General features: G+C 45.7%; 1 protein-coding gene across 4 annotated transcripts in view; it reads left to right on the forward strand.

Annotated features, from left to right (window-relative positions):
* Positions 1 to 16,914, forward strand: part of CNTN1 (contactin 1) — a 384,862-nt gene extending 367,948 nt beyond the window's left edge. For all 4 annotated transcript variants that reach the window (XM_051850934.3, XM_051850935.3, XM_070049666.2 and 1 more), the window contains one exon: positions 14,499 to 16,914. In XM_051850934.3, coding sequence (XP_051706894.1) covers positions 14,499 to 14,575 — 77 coding nt within the window. In that variant the 3' untranslated portion in view covers positions 14,576 to 16,914. The remainder of the gene's footprint in view (positions 1 to 14,498) is intronic.
* The last annotated feature ends 6,447 nt before the right edge of the window (positions 16,915 to 23,361 follow it).

A 23,361-nucleotide genomic window follows, 5' to 3' on the forward strand; every position in this document is an offset into this window, starting at 1 on the left:
GGATGTGAAATATCTATTCTCTTAGCAATTCTGTAATTCTTGGTTTTAGGATTTATTGGAAAGGCAGAGTCACAGAGAAAGAGGAAGAGATTGACAGACAGACGTATCTTCCATCTGTTGTTTCACTCCATAAATGGTTGCAGTGGTCAGGGCAGGGCTAGGCCTAAGCCAGAAGCCAGGAGCTTCTTCCTGGTTTTCCACGTGGGTGCAGGGGCCCAGGCACCTTGGCCGTCCTCTGCTGCTTTCCCAGGTGCTTTAGCAGGGAGCTGGACCAGGGGTGGAGCATCTGGGACTCAAACCAGCACCTAAACAGGACGGAGGTGCTGCAGGCAGTGGCTTTTCCTGCTGGGCCACAACATTTCCCCCATTCTGTAATTCTTAGTGAGCAGTAGGAGGTGATGAGCATAAACTGGAGATATCGTCCAAAGGACAGACCCCCGTGTGTGCCTGGCACCCCTGCCCGCCCTTCCCACGCAGCACCCCACGCGATGTGGGGCTCTGCTCAGCATCTGGAAACAACTTCAGAAGATGCGTGGCGACAGGAGAGCTCTCGGAACAGTCTCTGCAACTTGATGTCCGTTTCCAGGCAAGAAACCTTTCCTACCTTACGGTTTGTGAGTTTCACGCTTCAGCTCTCTTTCATAATTTCTCATTTGAGACGTTTAGACAGGATGAAGAATAAGATAAAAACCTAGGGGAAGGGCCATTGTTGTGGCTCAGTTGGTTAATCCTCCACCTGCAGCGACCGCAGCCCATATGGGCGCCGGTTCTAGTCCTGGTTGCTGCTCTTCCGATCAGGCTCTCTGCTATAGCCTTGGAAGGCAGTAGAGAATGGCCCAAGTCCTGGGGCCCTGCACCTGTGTGGGAGACCTGGAAGAAGCTCCTGGCTCCTGGCTCCTGGCTCCTGGCTTCAGATCTGCCCAGCTCCAGCCATTGTGGTTATGTGGGGAGTGAAGCAGCAGATGAAAGATCTTTCTCTCTGTCTCTCTGTCTCTCTGTCTCTCTCTCTCTCTCTCTCTCTCTCTCACTGTCTGCGGCACAGAGTAACACAAGCAGGAGAAGACCCAGAATTCTCAGCTGCGAGGACTGGCTGCAGAACCGCAGTTCTAAAACACCACCGTGCTGTGCCTTTTCAGATGAAATGCTTGTGGGTGGTTGAAATTGTAAAATGGAGAACTCTGCTCAGCCGTCCTCCACAGCCAACAGGATCCGAAAGGCTGCCAGATTCATGTAGCCCTGTGCTGGGTGGGTCTCCATGGTTACTCATAAACATGGCCCCACTCCTCTCCTTGACCAGGGTGCTTGTTCCAGTCCTCAGGAGCTGAACAGAGCCACTGCTAAGCTGCCCTCACCTGGGGGCAGCCCCAAGCCCGGTTCATCCCCAGCCGGGTCATCTGGAGCCAGTCCTTTCCTCTATTCAAACCTCACTCCTCCTGCTGAAATGGGAATAAAACCACACCTCCTGTGGCTAGGGTGTGAGAACTGAGGATGCGCTACCTAGGTCTTCTGGCCCCGGACCTTTGCAGACGCAGTCACACAGGCGGAATCGGATGGAAAATGAGTATCAGGAAGACCCGTGCATGTGCACCAAAATCAGCAGATTTTAAAATTCCATTTTCCCATGACCCTGCGAAGTCTCCCTCCACCAACAGGGAGGTCACACAGACCCGAGACCATGGGAACTGAGCGCTGTACCCTCAGTGGCTTGGCCGTGCCGCCCATAAGCTTCATAGTGGGGCCGTGTCTGTGCCCCGCGTACTTCCCTGAGTGGGGACCTGGATTTCCTCTTTTCCCATCTTCCTTTCCACTTGTTCAGCCCAGAACTGGTTTTGTTCTTTTAACCCAACGTCCTCACGCATCCACTGCCTGTGGACACACGGCTAGGCAGCAGGGGCCACCCTCCTGACCCCACTGCCTTCCCTGAGGCCGAGACCCTTGTCAGAGCTGGGAGAAATTAAGCCCATGTGTGAGCCAGCCGAGGGGGAGGACCCCAGCTCCCTTCTGACGTTGTGGGGCCTTGAATATTCCCCTGATGGCAAGACACTGTTTGCCGGGGGGAATCCTTCCTGGGCCAGCGGAAGCCCCTTCCTCGCCCCCCACCTCTGAGAGCCGGAGGGATCATGCACTAGAGAGAGTAAGACAAAAACCAACGACAGGGGCTCCCCTGCAGGTCACAGAGGGTCCTCAGCCCCCTGCCCCGGGTCCCACCCATGTGCTGTCGCTCTGCCGTGCACTCCGGAATCCCCAAGGGTCAGGACCAGCCGGCGCTCATCTGATTATCCACGGTTCAGTAGACCGGGCTTCACGTTGCTCAGCACAGCTGCAAACAGGGTTGGGGTGACGTCCTGGTCCTGAGGTGTTCACTGTGCATTAGCAGTTCATGTACACAACAGTGACCCCGCGCGGAGAAAATGCTGCGCATTGTGGAGTCGTCGGCGCTAGCCTAGCGGTCATAGCTTGGGTAGTAAGTTCCAGAGCTGGGCACTGAGTGGAGCTGCTCTCTGTCAATCAAAGCTGTGTGCACCGTGTCAGACTGAATAGAAGTGTCCTAGTGTGTGTCGGCCGGGAGCAGGAATCCTTCCTGGAGGAAATCATCAGTGAGGGACGTTTAGGTAACAAAACATCAGGCAAATCCGGAAGACACGTGGTCTCAAGTCTCACTTATATTTCTTCTGATGGGGGAAATGACTCAAGAGATGCGCAGTTTGTTCATGTTTAGCAGTCAGCAGATACGTGAAAATCAAAATACCTGTTTACTGGATGCCACATAAGGACTCAAATGCTACTTGATAGCAGTAATGTGTTACAGATTTTAGAAGCTGTAAAGCTACTGTATGTTGAAAAACCCCTCAAGACTCAACATAGTAATTCAAGTGGTTTGTCCTTTCTGTCTGGAATGTGGCAGAGACTTGAAGTCAAAGACCACAATTACATAAATGTGAGCCATTAAGGAAATCAAATACAATACTTGTAAGCAAGAGGAGTTTATTTTAAATAAATCAAATTCCATGCCGCCGAAGCCACAAATTATGAAATTGTACTTGGTTTTCATCCTGACACCAGAGCTTCCAAACGACATCTATGGTTGTTCCAACTTCTATCGGCAGCCACAGCGTGCACCAGGCCAAGCCACATGGGCAGGCAAGTACAGAAATGCACACTGCTCGGCTCACCAAGATGACCATGGCCAAGGGGTGCAGCTGGGGGGACAGCGCCTGCAGCCAGCCTCAGGCCAAGTCCTTAGCACAGAGCATTCATTAGGGCCAACATGGAAGGCTAACCAGTGTACTGTGCAATGGAGACATGTACCGGCTATTTTTTTTAATTTAATTTAATTTGATTTGACTAAATTTAATTTGACAGAGTGAGACAGAGAAAGGTTTTCCTTCTCATTGTCACTAAGTATAATGGTTCCCAGTTGCATCCATTTTGTTGCAAAAGACAACATTTCGTTCTTTTTATGGCTGAGTAGTATTCCATAGTGTGTATACACTGTATTTTCATTATGTATTTATCAGTTGATGGAAATAGGGGTTTTTTCAATAGCTTAGTTATTGTGAATTAAGCAGCAATATATATGGGGTGCAGATAATTCTCTTATTTGCTTATTTCATTTTGTTTGGATAAATTTCCAAGAGTGGGATGGCTGGGTCATACGGTAGATCTGTTTTCAGTTTCCTGAGGAAACTCCATACTGTCTTCCACAATGGCTGTACTAGTTTACATTCCCACCAACACTGGATAATGGTTCTTTTTTCCCCACATCCTGGCCAGCATTTGTTCTTTGTTGATTTCTGTATGAAGTCCCTTCTAACTGGGGTGAGGTAAAACCTTGTTGTGGTATTGATTTGTGTTTCTCTGATAGCTAGGGATCCTAAACATTTTTTTTATGTGTCTGTTGTCTGAATTTCCTCTTTTAAAAATGCCTGTTCACGTCCTTCTCACATTTCTTAACTGGACTGTTTGTTTTGTTGTTGTTGAGTTCCTTGCGCTTTCTATAGGTTCTGGATATTAATCCTTCAGCACATGCGTGTTTGCAAGTATTTTCTCCTATTCCGGTGGTTGCCTTCTCACTTTGCTGAGCGTTTCTTTTGCAGTGCAAATGCTTCTAGGCTTGATGTAATCCCATTTGTCTACTTTGTTTTGATTCCCTGTGCTTCTGGGATATTTTGAAGATGACTTTGCCTATGCCAGTGTCTGGCACAGGTTCCCCAGTGTACTCCTCTATCAGTTTGACAGTGTGAGGTCCTAGATTTAGATCATTGATTCATTTTGCTTGTACAAGGTGTAAGGTAGGAATCTTGTTTCATACTTCTGCATGCAGAATCCAGTTTTCCCAACACCAGGTGTCCTTCTTCCAGGGATTGATGTTAGCTTCTTGTCCAAGATTAATTGGTTACAGGTATGTGGATTGATTTCTGGATTTTCCTTTATATTCCATTGATCTACATGTCTATTTTTAGGCCAGTACCAGACTGTTTTGATTACAACTGCCCTGTAGTGAGTCTTGAAATCTGGTATTGTGGTGCCTCTGGCTTTGTTTCAGTTGTTTGATAGCTTTAGTTATTTGGGGTCTCTTGTGTTCCCATATGAATTTATGAATGTTTTTTCTACATTGGAGAAGAATGTCCTTGGAATTGCATTGAATCTGTAAATTGCTTTTGGCAGTATGAGTATTTTGACAATATTAATTCTTCCAATCCATGAACATGAAAGATTTTTTCCATATTTTTGTGTCATCTTCTATCTCTTTCCTTAATGTTTTGTAAATTTCATGGTAGGAATCTTTCATCTCCTTGGTTGAATTTATTACAAATTATTTACATTTTTGCAGGTATTGTGAACAGAGCTGATCTAAGGAGTTTCCTCTGAGCCATGGCATTGTCTGTGCACACAAAGGCTACTGTTTTTTGTGTGTTAATTTTCTTTTAAGATTTTATTCATTTACTTGAAAGGTAGATTTACAGAAAGATAGGGAGAGTTAGTGAGACAGGTCTTCCGTTTGCTGGTTCAGTCCCCAAATGGCCTCAACAGTCAGAACTGAGCCAGAGGGAAGCCAGGAGCCAGGAGCCTCTTCCCAGTCTCCCACGCAGGGGTGCAGCGGCCCGAGCACTTGGGCCACCTTCCACTGCTTTCCCAGGCACACCAGACAGCTGGAGCAGAAAGAAGCAGCCAGCACGTGAGGCAGTGCCCATTTTGCATGCTGGTGCCATAGGTGGAGGCTTAACCCACTGTGCTGGCCCCGTGTGTTAATGTTATGTCCTGCAACTTTACAAAACTCTTGTTTGAGTTCTAAGAGACTCTTAGTGGAGTCTTTTAATTCCCCTATGTATAGAATCATGTAATCTGTAAGCAGAGATCATTTGAATTCCCCCTCTCCAATTTGTATCCCTTTGATTTCTTTTTCTTGCCTAATGGTTCTAAAACTTCATTGCTTACATTGAACAGCAATGGTGAGAGTGGTTATCCTTCTCTAGTTCTAGATCTTAGTGGGATGGCTTCCAGCATTTCCCTGTTCAATAGGATGCTGGCTGTAGCTTTGTCATAAAATGCCTTGAACATGTTGGAGAATGTTCCTTCTATACCTAATTTACTTAGGGTTTTTATCATGAAAGGATGTTCTGTTTTATCACATGCTTTCTCTACATTATTGAGATAATCATATGGTTTTTATTATTCAAATTGTTAATGTGATGTATCACTCTGATTGATTTTCATCTGCTGAGCCATCCCTGCATACCAGGGATAAGTCTGGGTGAATGATCTTTCTGATGTGCTGTTGGATTCGATCCGCACGCTATTTTGTCTTTTCCATCTGTGTTCATCAGGGATGTTGCTCTGTAGTTGAGCTTCTTTGTTGTACCTTTTATCTTTCGTTGGTTTTGGTTTCAGGTGATGCTGGCCTCTTAGAAGTGGTTTGGGAGGGTTCCTTCCATTTCAGTTGTTTTCATTAGCTTGAGAAGAATTAGGATTAGCTAGTTAAGTCTGGTAGAGTTCCACAGTGAAGCCATCAGGTCCTGGGCTTTGCTTGGTTTGTAGAGTCTATTTCTGCTTCAAAATCTCCTTGTTGCTTATTGATTTGTCTAGGCTTTCTATGCCTTTATGACTCAATTTTGGTAGATTGGATGTGTCCAGGAATGTATCTATTTCTCCTAGATTTTCCAATCTGTTGTCATATAGCTGTTTGTAGTAATTCCTTAGGATTCTTTTTGTTTCTGTGTTATCTATTGTTAAATCTCCTTTTTCGTCTCTACTTACACTGATTTGTGTCTTACCATCACCACCCCTGCCTTTTTTTTTTTTTTTTTTGGTTAGTTGGTCCAATGATGTATCGATTTTGTTTATTTTTTTTTCAGAAAACCAGCTATTCATTTCATTGATATTTTGTATTTTTATTTCAATTTTGTTTATTTCTTCTCTAATTTTAATTATCTCTTTCCTCCAACTAATTTGGGATTGGTTTCTTGTTGCTGTTCTAGGTCATTGAGATGGATTGATAGATCATTTATTTGATGCCTTTCCAATTTCTTGATATAGGCACCAGTTGGTATAAACTTCCCTCTTAACACTGCTTTTCCTGTATCCTGTAAGTTTTGATACGTTGTGTTGTTGTCTTCATTCGTTTCCAGGAAATGTTTGTTTTCCCTTTTGATTTCTTCTGTGACTCAGTGCTCACTTAGGGGCATGTTGTTCAGTCTCCATGTGTTTGCTATGCCCTGGGGATTCCTGAGTTGTTGACTTCCAGCTTCATTCCATGGTGATCAGAGAAGATGCATGGTATGACTTCAGTTGTTTTAATCTACTGATACTTGTTTAACGGCTCAGCATATGCTCTGTCGTAGAGAAAGTTCCATGCACTAGTGAAAACAGTGTGTGTTCTTCAACTGTGGATTGGAAAGTTCTGAGGATATCCGTTAGGTCCATTAGGTCCCTAGTGTAGATTAACTCTGTTTCTTTGTTGATTTTCTGTCTAGTTGATCTGTCCATTGATGAAACTGGGGTATTGAAGTCCCCGATACTATTGTATTGAAGTCTATGTCTCCCTTTAGATCTGTTAACATTTGTTTTAAATAGCCAGGTGCCCTGGCATTGGGTGCATATAAATTCATTATAGTCACATCTTCCTGTTGAATCAATCCCTTAATAATTTCATAATGCCCTTCCTTGTCTCTTTTCACAGTTTTTGGCTCAAAGTTTGTTTTGTCTGCTATTAGCATGGCTACATCTGCTCATTTTTGCTTACCATTAGCATGGAATATTTTTTCCATCCACAGATTTGGTCTTTGTGTGTATTTTTTAGTGAGGTATGTTTCTGGTGGACAGCAAAAAGACGGACTTTTTTTTTTTTTTTTTTTTTTTTTTATCCATTCAGCCAGTCTGTATCTTTTAGTTGGAGAATTCAGGACATGGTTACTATTAACTTGGCCCTGCCATTTTCCCTTAAACATTCCTATTATTTGCTTTGAATTTACGTCATATTTTTACTGGGAGACTTTTTGTCTTCATGTTCTTTATCTTTCTGTGTTTCTTTGTATAGCACATCCGTAAGTATGTAAGGCCAGACGAGTGGAGACAAATTCTTTCAGCTTGTTTGTTATGGAAGGTCTTTATTTCACCTTCGTTCATAAATGAGAGCTTTGCAGGGTACAGGTCTGGGTTGACAGGCTTTTTTTTCTTTTGAGGCTTGGACTATGTCTCCCCATTATCTTCTAGCCTATAGGGTTTCTGCTGAGAAGTCAGCTGTGAGCCCAGTTGGAGAACCTCTGAATGTAATCTGGGGTTTCTCTCATGCAGATTTTAGAATCTTTTCTGTATCTTTTACTGTTGAAAATTTAACTACAATGTGTCGTGCTGACGTTCTTTTCTTGTCATGTCTATAAGGAGTTCTGTGTGCTTCCTGTACTTGGATGTCCCTTTCTTTCTCAGAATCAGGGGACTTTTCTACTACTACTTAGGAAAGCAGCTTTTAATGGAAACTGAAGCAGGATGAGATAAAGCTGCCCTTGAAGAAATCATTTTAATTATTAAATCTTTCACAAAATCTTATTAAAAAGGAGGCAAATTTAGTCTAACATTTGACATAGAGGAAAAGCCTCTGTAAGAATCTTACTTCATTGCCAGACCTCAGATTAGTAGACTTTCTAGGTGTAGGTAGAAATCTTCAAAGTATATACATTAAATAAAAGGTAACAAAATATTAAATAGGGCTAGATTCTCCATCTTTTTTTATGTTGTTGAAAATGAAGAGAGTAATATACTTATGACTCTTTCATCAAAAATGCACCTTGAACTTCAACTTCAAACCACACTGACTTATATCAAAGAATATCACAGTTTTGAACTCCTGTTTCTAATACATTTGTACCTGTAACCATAGCAATATCAACTTGCACTTTAAATTGTATCCTTGCCATCAGTAATACTTGAACTTCCTCTTTTGAAGTAGTAAAAATGAAAGGAATTAATGTCTAAAATCAAAGTACTACTTTATCTACAAAAGTATATGTGTTGCATCTGCACACTTGGTGGCAAGACCATATAAAATATACTTGGAAACAAATGCCATTATGAACATAAAGGTTTTATATACCTATTTTTGTCAAGTTTTTAAAAACATTTTTTTTCAAATATTGACTAATTCACAGGCCAGTGTCTAGATGGTGAGTTTTAAATTCGTTATCTCAAGGATATGTTCTACAAACCCTGAAGGTGCAGTGAGTTACGCAAACAAAAGGAAACCTTGGTTCAGTGTAGCTGAAGTTTCATAGAAAGCAGGTGGCAGAAAACTTGTTGACTAGGAGCAAAGCATCAGATAACGTCAGATCATGTTATAGCCTAAGTGCACAGCAGTAAAACCTCACAGCCAGGACGGGTTCCAGTGAGAATTTCTAACCACGCTGTTCCTGTGTTCTATAATAAACAAAATCTATGAAAACAAACTAAGGCCAAGAAATATGAATTGGTATTTAGTAAAATATAATTTGGTGTACTGCTAAACGTGTTAAGAGAAGTTCAACAGACATGCTACAGAGCTCGAGCAGTGAAAAATAAAAACAAACCTCCTTATTGTGGCTATAAAAATTCACATTTAACAAAGAAAGATTTGTCATTTAATATGAACTCTTTCCAGTACATTCTTAGGATATTACACTGAAAAGACCAGTAATGAAAAGCAGTGATAACTATGAAACATCATACTTGGCTATAGGAAATAGGAGACTATAGATTGCTAGAAAATATAATTACACCCTATCTGTCATTACCAATTTCATCAAGATTTCTCAGCCTTTAAATTCATAAACCAAACTAAAACAAAACAAGAAACTTAGCTCGTAGTTAAAGCAGTAGTCCTAACAAATGTGTGGGTTATTGCCATCATCACTTATATTTTAGTTTTCTTTTCCAGCCCTTGTGAGCACTTGGTGGAGTTTCTGAAGCGTTTCTGTTTTGCTGAGTCCCCTCTCTCAATGCAGTGCTAAGTCCCGGGACAGCGTGCTGGTGCTGACTGGTATCAGTTGAAACTCTGCTCCAGCACAACTCAGAATCTGCTTCTTGGTGCTTTAAGCTGATGGTGCTGCTTCGGTGATTCAGCATCCCTGTGCTGGTGAACCTGGTCCGGCCTGTGGTTGAACTACTGGAAAGGCAGTGGACGGTGGTCCTAAAGCCCCCCTCTCTCCTCAGAGCCATTGGGAGCTCTTTACCAGACTTCAGCGTCTAAGTTGACTTGTCTGATACGCAGTTTGAAGTGGTTTGGAGTGGTTAACGTAACTGTAAGGTCTAACTCTGCCCTGACACGGAGTGTGAACATCACTGGCAAATCACAGGGTCCATCCCAGTGCAAGCTGCCCTCCACCTGCTCCTCCGGTCTAAACCAGCTCGCTAATGCAAACTGACTTCACGATATGTTTCGAGTAACAAAGTGTGGCCATCATACAATCAAGTTATGAGTCATGCCACATGATTCTGAATCAAACCGAATTCAGTCAAGTTTAGGATCAAAGCTCACGGGTAAAGCATTGAAGGAATGAAAACAGCCTAAAATGAGAACTCTGCGGTGAACATCCTGGGTGCAACCTGCAGTGCACTGAGTCATCACCATTTTCTCAGGTGACAACTGAGATAACTTCTGTCCTGAGAAAAGACTCACGCACGTCATTTCTCTATAAATACATGAACATCTCATATAAATACATCTCATTAAAAAAAACACTGCCCATTAAATTGTCTTTTTGACAGTGATTTTGCACTGAGTAGCAATAAATTGGAACATATTATTGTGTATTTCTAATTGCTTAAAGCAGTACTATAGATGTCAATACAGAGAATTACAGTAATGTAGAATGGCACTTCAGTAAAAATATAAACAGTGTTTAAAGTGAAATAAAGGGTTTACAACCAAGCTGTACGGAAGTTAGAGGGTTTAGGTCTCAGCAACAGGCCGCTGGGTTTCTCCAACACAAGTCGCTCCGTCTGGGAACCGAGAGCACTGGTTGTACCGGGAGTGCTGGGAGCTCCTCCCGCTGGGCTGTGCTGGCCGAGAGGCCTTGCCAATCTTCTTGCAGTGCTGGCCATCATCCTGAGGATGGAGATGGGTGGAGGTGACTCATGTTGCGATGAGCGTTTCATACCAGCTGCAGGCTTCACAGCTTCAAGCCTTTTCAGTAAAGCCGGACTTTGTCTTCCCGCCCTTTGCAGTTCCGTCCATCTGTTGAGAGCGCCGTGGTGCAGTTCAGGGGGGTGGCCAGCGGATCTGGGAATTGTACTTCTGTGTCCTGGTGTTCAGCCTGTCTCACTGCCCTTGAGAAGGGGTGGTTTTTCCTAGGCGCTACACAGGCTGATCACGGTGTATCTTTGTGATCCCTTTTTATCTCATTGCAGAACAGCTTTCAAAAGATGATTCAGGTGTGTTGTGTCACGTAAGTTCTGTTTGTGTTTGGGGTCTACATTGGAATCTGACACTGAAAACTTTGAGGCAAGGTTAGGCTCATGTTTGTCTTTGCCTTTTTATGGCAGTTTCCAAACACTTTGAATTAATTTTTTATCTTATTTATTTGAAAGACAGAGTTACAGAGAGAGGTAGACAGAGAGAGAGAGAGGTCTTCCCTCAGCTGGTTCACTCCCCAGATGGCTGCAACAGCCAGATCTGTGCCGATCCAAAGCCAGGAGCTTCTTCCAGGTCTCCCACACGGGTGTAGGGGCCCAAGGACTTGGGCCATCTTCCACTGCTTTCCCAGGCCATAGCAGAGAGCTGGATTGGGAGAGGAGCAGCTGGGACTAAAACTGGCACCCTTATGGGATGGCGGTGCTTCAGGCCAGACCTTTAACCTGCTGCACCATGGCACCAGCCCCAAATTAATTTTTAAATCCTCAACATCTTCATATGTTTCCTTACTCACACTTTCTTGCCTTTTATCTTTTACTTTTTGTTCATTTGATGCCCCTAGTTCAAAAGACTGAACAGGGCTGATGTCTGGAGGTGGTAAAGGAGTTGGGTCGGACATGGTGTCTTCCGATTCCCCTGTGTGGTCACCTCGTTTGGTTTAGTAGTTGAAGGTCCTTTTCCCGTGGGTCTATTCCTGATTCATGTTTCTGTTGGTGATCAGAGGGTTACTAGATACACGTTTCTTCAGTGATGGAGAGGAATTAGATTCAGAGATGTCAGACCCTGCGTCTGTGCCCAAACAGGGAGATGAGGAGGAGAAGGAAGACGAGACACAAGAGCTAATAATGCTGGGATACTTTCTGTTCATGCTTTTATAAAAGTTACTAGGCGGCTCAGCTGACGTGGACCTCACACGATGCCCTTGGCCATCATCACTGCTTTCCACCTCGTCTGTATGGTCATCGTCCTCACCTTCTTTATGGTTTTGGGAATTACGTGGGACATGGGCAACTGTATTTTGTGTCCTATTGTATTACCACAGAATTTCTGTGACCGTGAAGAGGTGGCCAGTGATAAAGAATCTTGGTTTGTATAGTCTCGTTCCCTACTGGGCGTTCTTCAACAGGAATGTTTCCTGCCTTTCCTTTCCTCATCAGTGAGATAATTTTCCTTGGTTTGTATTCCAGATTTCGGGATTACATTTTCTCTACCTTTATCTAGTCTGTCTTTAGCATCAACATTTTGCTTGTCAGAAACTGAGTTACTTTCACACTTCTTTGTTCCTTCAAAGCTGGTATCAGAGAAAGAATGGTCCCCTTCGCTTTCTGATGTAGCTCCAAACCGATCCATGAAAGCAAAAATGCCTCTGGGAGCCGTGGCCACCATCGCCCTCACGCGGCACCTGCGGCTTTGTGAGCCTCGCCCCCGCACACGCGTGTTCCCTTAGCTGCACACGGCTCCCGCGAGCCCCAAACGCCAGCAGCGGCAGCTTCCACGGGCAGAGAGCAGAAAGAGAAGGCTGGTCATTTTCAATCTGCTAGAAAATAATGACTGCAGGTCTCACGTTCAGAGAATAAACTTCCACAAATGCACCCCAAAAGTGCCGACTCCTCCCTCAGCGTGTGGACGGGAGGGGCTGGCAGTGGCGAGGATGGAGGTCTGGGTCACGCCTTCAGGGGCCTGCTGGGTAACCATTCTCAAGAAGCCACATGTGGGCGGGGGAGGAGCCACACACGTGCCTGGCCCACCGGAGGAGCAGAATGTGATGCCATTTTGCAGCATCTTCCCTGCTCTCCTCTCTCTCTCACAGCGGAACACCTTCCAGCAGTTGTTCCAAAGGTAAGGACATCCTGGACCTCGTCAGAAATGTGTTCCGCAAATCACAGGGTGCAAGCACTGTGCGTGTGAACCCCACCGGGAGGTGAAGTGACACAAGACCTCTCAGCTGTCCATATTGCCATTTTTACTCATGTTTTCTCATCTTATTTTTAATCTTTATTTGTTTTTTGTGGGGAGCAACCCGGACTAGACTAAGTTACTGGAATTAAGACTTATTCTATGCATCTGCTCTCCCACAATATGGCGCTGGGAGAGGAGAAAACAGCTTCTACGCAGCTGCTCTTGCCAACTTGAGTGATGACCTCCAGGAGCTGATCCTGCTCCTGATTGGAGGAGAGCAGCGTACTCGGCGTGTGGGCAGCAGAGTTGGGATTGGCGGAAGAGGACTATAAAGGAGGAGAGAGACAACATGCACCAGGAACATCTAAGGGGAACATCTATCTGAAGGAACACCTGTGCAGCCCCCGAGAGAGCCGGCCGGCGGTGTGCCGCTCCCCTGTGGAAGTGGGGAAAAGTGGCAGGGGGAACCGCCCTTCCACGGAGGTGGAAGGGACGGTAGCCAACCCGGGAAGAACCAGCAGCAAACCCGGGGAGGGCCGAGCAGACGAAAGAACAGCGCAGGGTCCTGTGTCGTTCCTCCACGAAGAGGGGGAGTGACATAATGGTGCCGTGACTCGGATATGAAGCCTAGGCAGGGTTTAGTGTCGTTCCTCCACGAAGAGGGGGAGCGACAGTTTTTCATCTCCTTGAGAGGCAGAGTGAAAGATTTTGAGAGAGGCATAGAGCGATCTTTGGTGCACTGGTTCACTCCCCAAATGCCAGCAACTTCCAGGCACTGCCAGGCTGAAACCAGGAGCCAGAGCCTCCAAGTGTTCTCCCATGTGGGTACAGGTGCCCAAGGACAAGGGCCAGCACCCACTCCCCTAAGGTTGCTTTAGTAGAAAGCTGGATCGGAAGCATGGATTAGTCAGGACTGGAACCAGCACTCCAATATGGGACAAGGGTGCCTCATGACAAGGCTTAACTCTCTGTTTCACCATGCTGCCCCTTCAAAAATTATGTACAGTTTCCTACCTATCCTATTTCCATTATATTATTTATATATAAGTAGAACAATTATTTACATAGGCGTATAATAATATATAATATGTGCTTAACATACATAACCTGGTAGGAATTTGAGATTGCAAGATCAAAGGGAAAACAAACAGTTTTGACCATCTTATTTTAAATGATTGATCTAAGCACTTCCATAAATAGTCCACACCAGCTCACATGCAAGGCATCTAATCAATGCTTTTGTCTTTCTTAAACCACTTGAGAATAAAAGAAAGCAGTTTTGTAAAAGGAGCCCTGCACGGGGACAGATGCCGAGCCTCGCTGTGAGGAGCTGGGTGAGGTGTTGGCATCCCAGATCAGAGTGCTGGGCCGTGACTCTGCGCTCGGGCTCCTGGCCGCAGCTTCCTGCCAGCCCAGACCTCAGCAGGCAGCCGTGGAAGCTAAGGTAGTTGAGTTCCTCCCACCCACGTGGAAGACCTGGGTTGAGCCGAGTTCCCCAGTCTGGGCTTTCGCCTGGTGCTCTCTGCCCCTCCCTCCCTCCCTCTGTGTCTGTCTGTCTGTCTGTCTGTCTCTCTCTCTCTCACAGATATGGAACAGTTTTGGAAAGTAAAGAGCGCTCTGGTTTCAGGGAGCCGCAGGGCTTGCCCTCGGCGGAGCAGGCTTCAGGAGTGCCCGACTGTGAGCGGGGAGTAACGCGCTGCCTTGGGTTGCCTTGCAGGTGCGTCTGCCCCGTCGCCGGGTCTCCTGGGATTGCTGCTGCCTGCCCTCGGCGTCCTCGTCTTCTTGGAGTTCTGAATGTGGTGTCACAGCTGCTATTCCCACCCCGGCGCTGAGGACCCGTCCGTCCCTGGGATCGCGACACTTCCTTCCAATCCCTGTGGCTCCATCCTAAACCAAATGAATTCTACTTTAACAAACTATCCATGACTGAGGCATTCAGGAACCCCTTTCGTCCAAAAGAATGAACTTCTCAATGGGTATAAAGTGATTTTTAACTCGTTCCAATATGCCTTATAAACCACTTAACCTGATTCTGTGGACGCTGCATGATTTAATTCAATGGGACAAGTTACAGTGTTCAGTTCAATACTATAGGCTGTAGAGTGACAGTAAAATCACCATGCACAGGTGCTTTAAATTTAATAACAAGTTGTGACATATAATAGAGGTTGAAACATTGGTTGTACGTGGTAAATGTAAGACTAATACAGTCTGTCTGTTTGGGTCCTGCATACTTTAAAATGGCCCCTACCATTCATGATATTTTTAGTTTCCAAAAAATAATGGCGTGCAAGTGAATTTTAGTCATAAATTTCGTCATCACATCATTTTACTAAATGAATTGAAAGATTTTCTTGAGTATTGAAAGCCAAACTCTCAAACTTACTATCAGTATTCTTTTCACACAAGTAATTTTCTAAATATTTCATTTTCAGGATCAGTAATTTTTTCAGTTAGTTTTTTAAAAGTGAAGTTAACATGCCATATAAAGTTTTTTTACTTTTGTATTCAACTCTGAAGTTATTTTTTGCTTTTCTTATCATCAATCTCAAACCTCAGAAATCACAGCTCTTAGCTAGAGTCCCACCGTATTGCTGTATTTATTCATTTGTGGAACGATGGATTTTCAAAGCAGAACGCTTCCTTTTTTTTTTTTTTATTAAGATGTGACAGTGTTTCTATTGCTAGAATAAATGGCAGTTAAGTGAGTATCAGAATGGCCTAATAATATTCTGGTAGCTTTGTTTTTGTGTTCATTCCTGAGACTAACCTTTCTTTGTTGGAGGCATGGGATCAGGTCATCACTTATAGGTCGAAAAAGCTGCAGTAACCATTTAAAAAAATAGTTTTGAACTCATTTCCCACTTTGATGCAATACTGAAAACTGGCTGAAAATACCAAATCAATATGTTGCTAGTGGTACTTTAGAGTATGCAAAAGTGGAAGGCCACGGGCAGGGACTCCTGTGTCTGTCACGGTGTCTCCCACCTGCGATGCCTTGGCTTTTTCTAAAGTTGTGAAGAGGAAGAGGCACATTTCTTCATTCTCCATGGTGTGCGCGGAAATGTGTTTGAGTGTGGCTGTGAACGAAATCGGGTATTGAAGAATTAGCTGGCTGGTGAAACAGTGCAATGTCTGACATTTCAAGAGGTAAAATCCTATTTTATTAGCACAACCTTGCTAGCTAATTAGAGATAGAGTTTATCTTTTTAGAAAGGATACCTTATAGGTTCATAAAAAATATTTACAAGAAGGAAAATAGATCTATTACTACTTTATCCCCCTTTCTTTAATTTGTATAATTTTTGTACTATATATCTGTATGTAAATGTTTAGATTCCTCATTATGAAAATATCAATAAATATGTCATCCGTTTACATTTAACTCTTTGTTATAAAATGAAACTTTTTACAATAAGTGAGATGGATGATTTCCCAGTGGAAGTATGTCAACAGTCTTCAAATCATTGCCGGATTTCATAAAATATTTAATAGTTTGAAGACAGAGACAAAATGTCGTCATACGTTAGGGCAATGAACACTCTGTAGAAATGTTTGTGTTTCCCTTGTTACTCTCTGAGGTTTTCCTTCTGCGGCGTGACTGTGCGGGCATTTTTATATCATCAACAACACCCAGATTTTTTGCCAAATGCATGCTTGCCTTTTGTTTTCTGATGTATGGTAACACAGAGCAAACCTGGCTAGATTTTGCATGAACTGGTTCTGAAGGTAAGGAGAAAACAGTCTCTGGAGGTTGTTCGGTTTTCAATTTGTGACAGAGATAAGTAGATTTAAATCTCTCATACAGTGATAACTGGAGCTTTCATTTCCTCATACAATTGTGCAAATTCGACTGGGACCATCAGTTTTAAACTTATCATACTAACTAATAGCTCATCTGCTTTAAGGCGCAAGATTCTTGATTAAACTTTATATAGGTAGCGACATATCCATTGTTTCTTTGTATTTCAGGAAAGGTGATAGTAGTTTCATTTGATACTGATAAATATTGAATTGATTTTTTAGTTATTTTTTATCATTTTTTCAATGGAGTAGAATAGGACTGTGCTTTGTCCTTTTTATGAATGAAAACAAATTATAAAGAAATAAATGTCTTACTGTTACCCAAGAAACAGCGACTTCCTTTCATTTATCTAAAGCTTAAATTCATTTTTAGAAGGTCTTCATTACAAGTTCAATACCATGGGGTAAATATCACTAAGTGGCAGTCCTGCAGCCACACATGGGCGGTGTGCGTACTGGTTTTATTCCGTTGAAACGAGACCATTGGACGGAGAACTGCTCACAGAGGCGCCGGCGAATAGCTTCAGGCCAATGCTAGACACTAAAGTGAACTGCTGGGTGCTGGGCGGGTACAGACGCCGGAGCCCCAGGTGAGCTGAGACCCCAGTGGAGGAACCGGCATGAAGACCCGCGTCTGCCTATGAGGGCCAGCTGCAGGCAGGACTTCTCCCTGTGCGCTGCCTTCCCGCATTCTCCTGTGTTCCAGGCTGGTCTCGCCTGCTCCGTCTGACCTCCCTTCCTGCTTCGTGTAGCCTGGCACGTGGCTTCACCCTGGATCCTGGTTTTCCTTTCTGGAGCCTAGTGTTTGGTCACGTCCACTGTGATAGTTGGCTTTTGGTATTTGACCTTCATCTGGCCGCAGATGGGGGGAGGTCGAAGCATCTTTGTGCCAGAGTATGTTCCCTGGTATTGGTTCCCGCTGGTAGCAGGGAGCCCTGCCCAGATTTGTCACCTGGGAATCTGGGGCGTGAGGCCCGGGAAGCTGTGTTTTGGGAGACTAATCAGTGGTGTCTGATAGCTTGAGACTTGAGAATCGGATTTGCATGATGACTGCAAGCTGGAGTAACTGCTGTCGGCTTCACTGTATCAATGTATCATGTTTTCATAACTTAAGTATCTCAAGGAAAATAACTCCACTGTGTCGATTTCCTTGACATGCTGATCTGTTTATTGCTATTCTTATCTTTTGTTCCACATTTTTTTTTAAAGATTTATTCATTTGCGATGCAGAGTTACAGGCAGAGAGAGCAAGAGACAGAACGAGAGAAGTCTTCCATCCGCTGGTTCACTCCCCAAATACCTGCAATGGCTGGAGCTGAGCCGATCCGAAGCCAGGAGCCAGGAGCTTCTTCTGGGTCTCCACGTGGGTGCAAGAGCGCAAGGATTTGGGCCATCTTCCACTGCTTTCCCAGGCCATTAGCAGGGAGCTGGATCAGACGTGGAGCAGTCGGACTCAAACCAGTGCCCATGTGGGATGCCGGTGCTGCAGGAAGAGACCCAGCCCACTACACCACAGCACCATTCCACATCTAAGTACCAAATGCTATATGCTTAGAAATCATTTTTTTAAACTCATTCAGTTGAGAGGCAGACAAACAATGAGATCACTCATCAGCTAGTTCAGTCCCCAAATGCCCACGACATCCAGGGTTGAGCCAGGCTAAAGCCAGGAGCCTGGAATTCATTCTGATAGGGGCCCTATCATGGGAGCCATCACCTGCTGCCTCCCAGGGTCTGCATCAGGAGGAAGCTGGAGTCAAGGGCTGGGACTTAAACACACACTCTGACACCTTGGGTAGGCAATTAAGCCAGGATCTTGACTGTCAAGTGAAATGCTCACGCCTGTATGTTTTTAAATTTTTGATTTATTGGTTATTTTTTATGTACTTGAAAGGCAGAGTGATGGGAGGGAGGGAGGGAGAGAGAAGGAAACAGAGAAATTCCAACTGCTGGTTCTCTCCTCAAATGCAATAGCCAGGGCTGGTCAGGCAGAAGCCAGGAGCCAAGAATTGCATCCATGTCTCCCCCGATGGTGGCAGGAACCCAAATCCTTGGGCCATCATCTGCTGCCTCCCAGGCACAGTAGCAGGCAGCTGGGGTGGAAACTTGGGAGTAGCCAGGAATTGAACCAGCACTCCACAGGGCTGTGGGCTTTGCAGGCAGGCTCCCAACCCACTGTGCTACACACACATGTATTTTTTGTTAAGATTTATTTTATTTATTTGAAAGGCAGAGAGAGAGAGAGAGAGAGCGCTTCCATTCACTGGTTCACTCCCCACAAGGCCGCAATGGCCAGTGCTGGGCCAGGCCAAAGCCAGGAGCCGAGAGTTCCATCCAGGTGTCCCATGCAGATACAGGGCCCAGCCACTTGGACCATCCTCAGCTGCTTTCCCAGGCACCTTAGCAAGGAGCTGGATTGGAAGTGGAATAGCCAGGACACAAACCAGCACCCAACCTGTGCGCCGAAATGCTGGCCTCCGTATTTTTTTGTGTAACAAAAATATCCCATAATTTGTTTGTATCCAGAATCCAAGAAGCAGCCTGAAAATCACCTCAAGATTTTTTCTCAAGGTATGTGGCTTTTCTTTCATTTCCTCATGTAACTTGGGAAATTACTTAGAAGCTGATACTTGGTATCCTGAGTTTATGGTCTTCTGGAGGTTGGTCAAGGAAAAGGGTGGTGAGAGGGCCTCCCAGCCTCAGTCAGTGATGTGGGCATGTGTATGAGTAACAGGTCTCACTTTGTAGTTCCTGGGAGTAAATTTGATCCTTGGAAGATGTAGCCAGAGAGGAGTTAGAAGACAAGTAGATGATAGTCACGGATAAATGATGGGTGATAGATGGATCGACGCAGAGGTAGGTAGGTACATGCAGCGCAGTACCTGCAGTGCCGTGACCCCAGGGCCAAACCGTGAAGTGAGAGCAGTCAGGCATCACCACCCTCCTCCTCATTCACACTCACTGGTCTTCACGTAGGCACCTTGAGAGCAAGTCCAAATGCCTTCATGCTTTCTCGTGTAAGTTCCCTAAAACTGCCATAAAAATGACCACAGTGTGCATGGCTCCAAACAGAGAGGTGTGTCCTCTCCCAGCTCTGGACGCTGGGAGTCTGAACTGGGCGTTCAGCTTGCCTTTTGGACCTGGGAGGAAGAGGGGTTCCCTGGTTCTCTGGGCTGCAGGGGGATGCAGACAACACTTGCTATTCCCTGGCTTCCAGCTGTGTCCCTTCGCGGTCTGCCTTGGTGGTCACGTGGCACTCGCCCATGTGTCCTCATGCCCCCAGTTCTATGTGGTTTTATCGATTCCAGTCACTGGGTTAGACCAAAGCCAGTATGACCTTGTCTTTTTTTGATTACATCATCAAGTAGCATTTCCTTAAAAAAATTAGAGAAAGAGGAAGAGACAGATATTCCATCTGTTGGTTCACTCCCCAAATAGCTGTAATGGCCAGGGCTGGGCCAAGCCAAAGCTGAGAGCCAGGAGCTTCCTCCAGGTCATTGGGTGCAGAGGCCCAAGCACTTGGACCATCTTCCATTGTTTTTTCCAGGCCATGAGCAGGGAGTTGCACCAGGAGTGGAAGTGGAGCATCCAGGACTCAAACCAGCTGGTGCCACAGGCAGCAGCTTACCCCACTAAACCACAGTGCCAGCCCTATAACTTATTTCTAAACAAGGCTACCCCCACATTCAGATTCCAAAGAGATATAAATTGTGTTTCACCCCAGCATACTTCTCCTTTCCTATTTTTTTTTTTTTTTGACAGGCAGAGTTAGAGACAGAGAGAAAGGTCTTCCTTTCTGTTGGTTCACCCCCCAATGGCCGCTGCGGCCAGTGCACCGTGCTGATCTGAAGCCAGGAGCCTGGCTCCCATGGGGTGCAGGGCCCAAGCACTTGGGCCATCCTCCACTGCTCTCCCTGGCCACAGCAGAGAGCTGGCCTGGAAGAGGAGCAACCAGGACTAGAACCCGGGGTGCTGGCGCCACAGGTGGAGGATTAGCCAAGTGAGCCACGGCACCGGCCTCCTTTCCTATTTTTCAAATGTATGTGTGCTGCACTCATGCCAACAGGGATATGATTGAAATGCCAGTCTAAGCATGTTTCAGAACACATTTGTGTCAATCACGCACAACAATATGAATGAATCTCAAATGTGTTGTACAAAGTGAAACGAAGCCAGGTTCAGAAGGCTGTATTTCCGTTCATGTGACTTCTGGAAACAGTGGAACCCTGGGGACAGGGCCCACTGGGTGCCAGGGGCCTAGGAGGGAAAGGGTCAGACCACTTGTGGTGGCTCACATCTGCGTGTTTGTCAAAACTCATAAACCTGTGCAACAGTAGGACATGTTCCACAGCTTCTGAATTTTTACAAAACTTAGAACATGTGGTTCTGAAAGACGGTGGGCCTTGGACAGACTTCTGATAACGTCCTTCCACACTGTGCTATCATTGCTAGGAGACCATGGACAGAGTGGAGCATTCAGAGGGTCAGTTTCTTCCATAGAGCAAGAACAAGACTCCTCAGTCACCCTGAGTTCTTTTGATTGCATGTAACAGGCCCTGTACTCGGGTAATGTTAGGAAAGGAAAGGGGATGGTTATCATTTCAAATGATGGAATCTCCAAGATGTGATGGATAAGGGGCTCAGATAACATTCTCAGAGAACGGTGCTCCATCCCTGAATTTTGCTTTTCCTTAGATTGTCTCCTGGGAGCCACAGGGCAGGTGCTGGCAGGTCCAAGCCGCATCCTCCTGTTGCATGGTCCAGGAGCAGTAACGCTCTCATTCTGGCTTAGCACAGGTACCAAGTCTCCCTGCAGACAGGCGATCCAGAGGCCTGGTGTCTTTCATTGAACCATCCTGCATTCGCTGTGTGTCCGGAGGATGGTAAGGACACTGTACTGCAGATTCCCACAGGAGTGGAGCGGGAGTGGTTTCCCCAAAATTCCCTGTGCTTCGGACAGGAGGGGGTTGAACTGCCAGAAACATCTCACTCGGCTTCCTCCTGAGGCCCCAGGAGAACCAGGGAAGAGGTTGGAACTCAAGAACCTGATGTGTAGTCAAAGTCAGCACCCCTGCAGCTCCTTCTGCCACATCACTTCACCCTGGATATGCATGAGTTAGCCGTAGGGCTTCTGGGACTCACTGTAGGCGGTCGTGGAGCTGTGGTTGTACCCAGCTCGGAGCTCAGTGTATCATTTCAGCTCAAAGCCCTGTGCGGATCAGATGGAGCCACTTAGGCTGAACGGAAAGCCAAAGAGAAGTGGGCATAGACTGCCAGTTAGCATATCCACACCCCATGTCTCAGTGTGTGCTACAAATCCCAGCCACACAGCGTCTAATCCAGCCTCCTGCTGATGCAGACACTGGGAGGCACCAGTGCGGGCTTGAATACTTGGATCCCTGCTACCCATGTAGACCTGAATAGCATTCCTGGTTCCTGGCGTCAGCCTGGCCCCACCCTGACAATGTGGGGAGTGAACAAGAGGATGGGAGATCTCCCCATGTTTCTCTCTCTCCCTCTCTCTTTGTACACACACACACACACACACACACACACCTTTCAGCTAGCATGAAAATGAGAAGTAACTTTCAAAAAGAATGTAAAAGAATAGACAAGGGGGCCTATTGGCACTGAAACTGTTTTAGTCCATCTGAGATGTCCATTGCGTGCAGTGGAGAGAGAGGGCTGAGGGGCCATTGTGAATCCGACGCATCTACCTCGTCGCACTCTCTAAGGAGGGAGGGCAATATTCAGCCATTGTCCAGGCTCCCAAGGGTCTTGGGAACTTGCTTGGAAAAGCTTCCCACATGGACAGCCCTTCCGATTCACCCTGGGAAGGGGCGTGTGTGTGTGGAGACGCTCACCATCCTGTAGTCGTCACTGCCCCCACCCGGCCACCAGCCTTCGCTGGCTCCTGATGGCATTCATTGCGTGTGCCTCTGGGAGGCCGTGGATCACCTCTGTGACTTTGCTCATCTGAACCCAGGTTTCCCCCGTGAGTGGGCCTAGGCTGTCAGCTGTGAGAGTCTGCCTCCTGATGGGGCCTTTAGGCCCATGGGGCTGTGCTCCACTCGTGCCCTGTCCCCCAGAGGCCACTCCTGGCATGTCCTCACAGCAGCGGCAGAGGGGCAAGCAAGCAGGTGCAAACACGCACGCGCTCTCTCAAGCCTTCGCTCGCCTTGAGTCTGCTAACAGCCTATGGTGCAAACCAAGTCGCACTCCAAACCCCAAGGCAAGGGGCAGGGCAGGTCACCCACGTATGTCGGTTATAAGCAGAGAGTGTGGGCATGGGAGAGTCCAAGAAATGCAGCCAAATCATGCAGTCTACTACAGATCTGAGCAGCCATGATTCTGTCATTCAAAAAGGAAAACTTCTCCTATTGAAACTCAAACATAATGTTTGCTTATCCTATGAAATTTCTGTTTTATGTATAACATAACGGCTCTTTCTTTGGAGATAAGTTTTTTAGGATTGGTTGTTGTCATGCATAGACTGAAAGATGACTATGTACAAAGCCAGTCGTCCAAGACAGTACTTTAGTCTTACCACTTTTGGAATAGGACTCCTCTAAATAATTTTTAGGACTTATTTAATTGAAAGTCACGGTGTCAGAGAGAAAGACAGACAGACAGACTCCATCTGCTGGTTCACTCCCAAGATGGCTATCAGCCAAGACTGGCCCAGAGTGAAACCAGGATCCTGGAGCTCCATCCAGATCTCCCATCTGGGTGCAGGGACGCGGCTATTGGAAAAGTCCTCTTTCCAAGAGCATTAG

The sequence above is a fragment of the Oryctolagus cuniculus genome, chromosome 9 (genome assembly GCF_051225735.1).
Source record: "Oryctolagus cuniculus isolate XC-2025 breed Fujian yellow rabbit chromosome 9, ASM5122573v1, whole genome shotgun sequence".
Lineage (NCBI taxonomy): Eukaryota > Metazoa > Chordata > Mammalia > Lagomorpha > Leporidae > Oryctolagus > Oryctolagus cuniculus.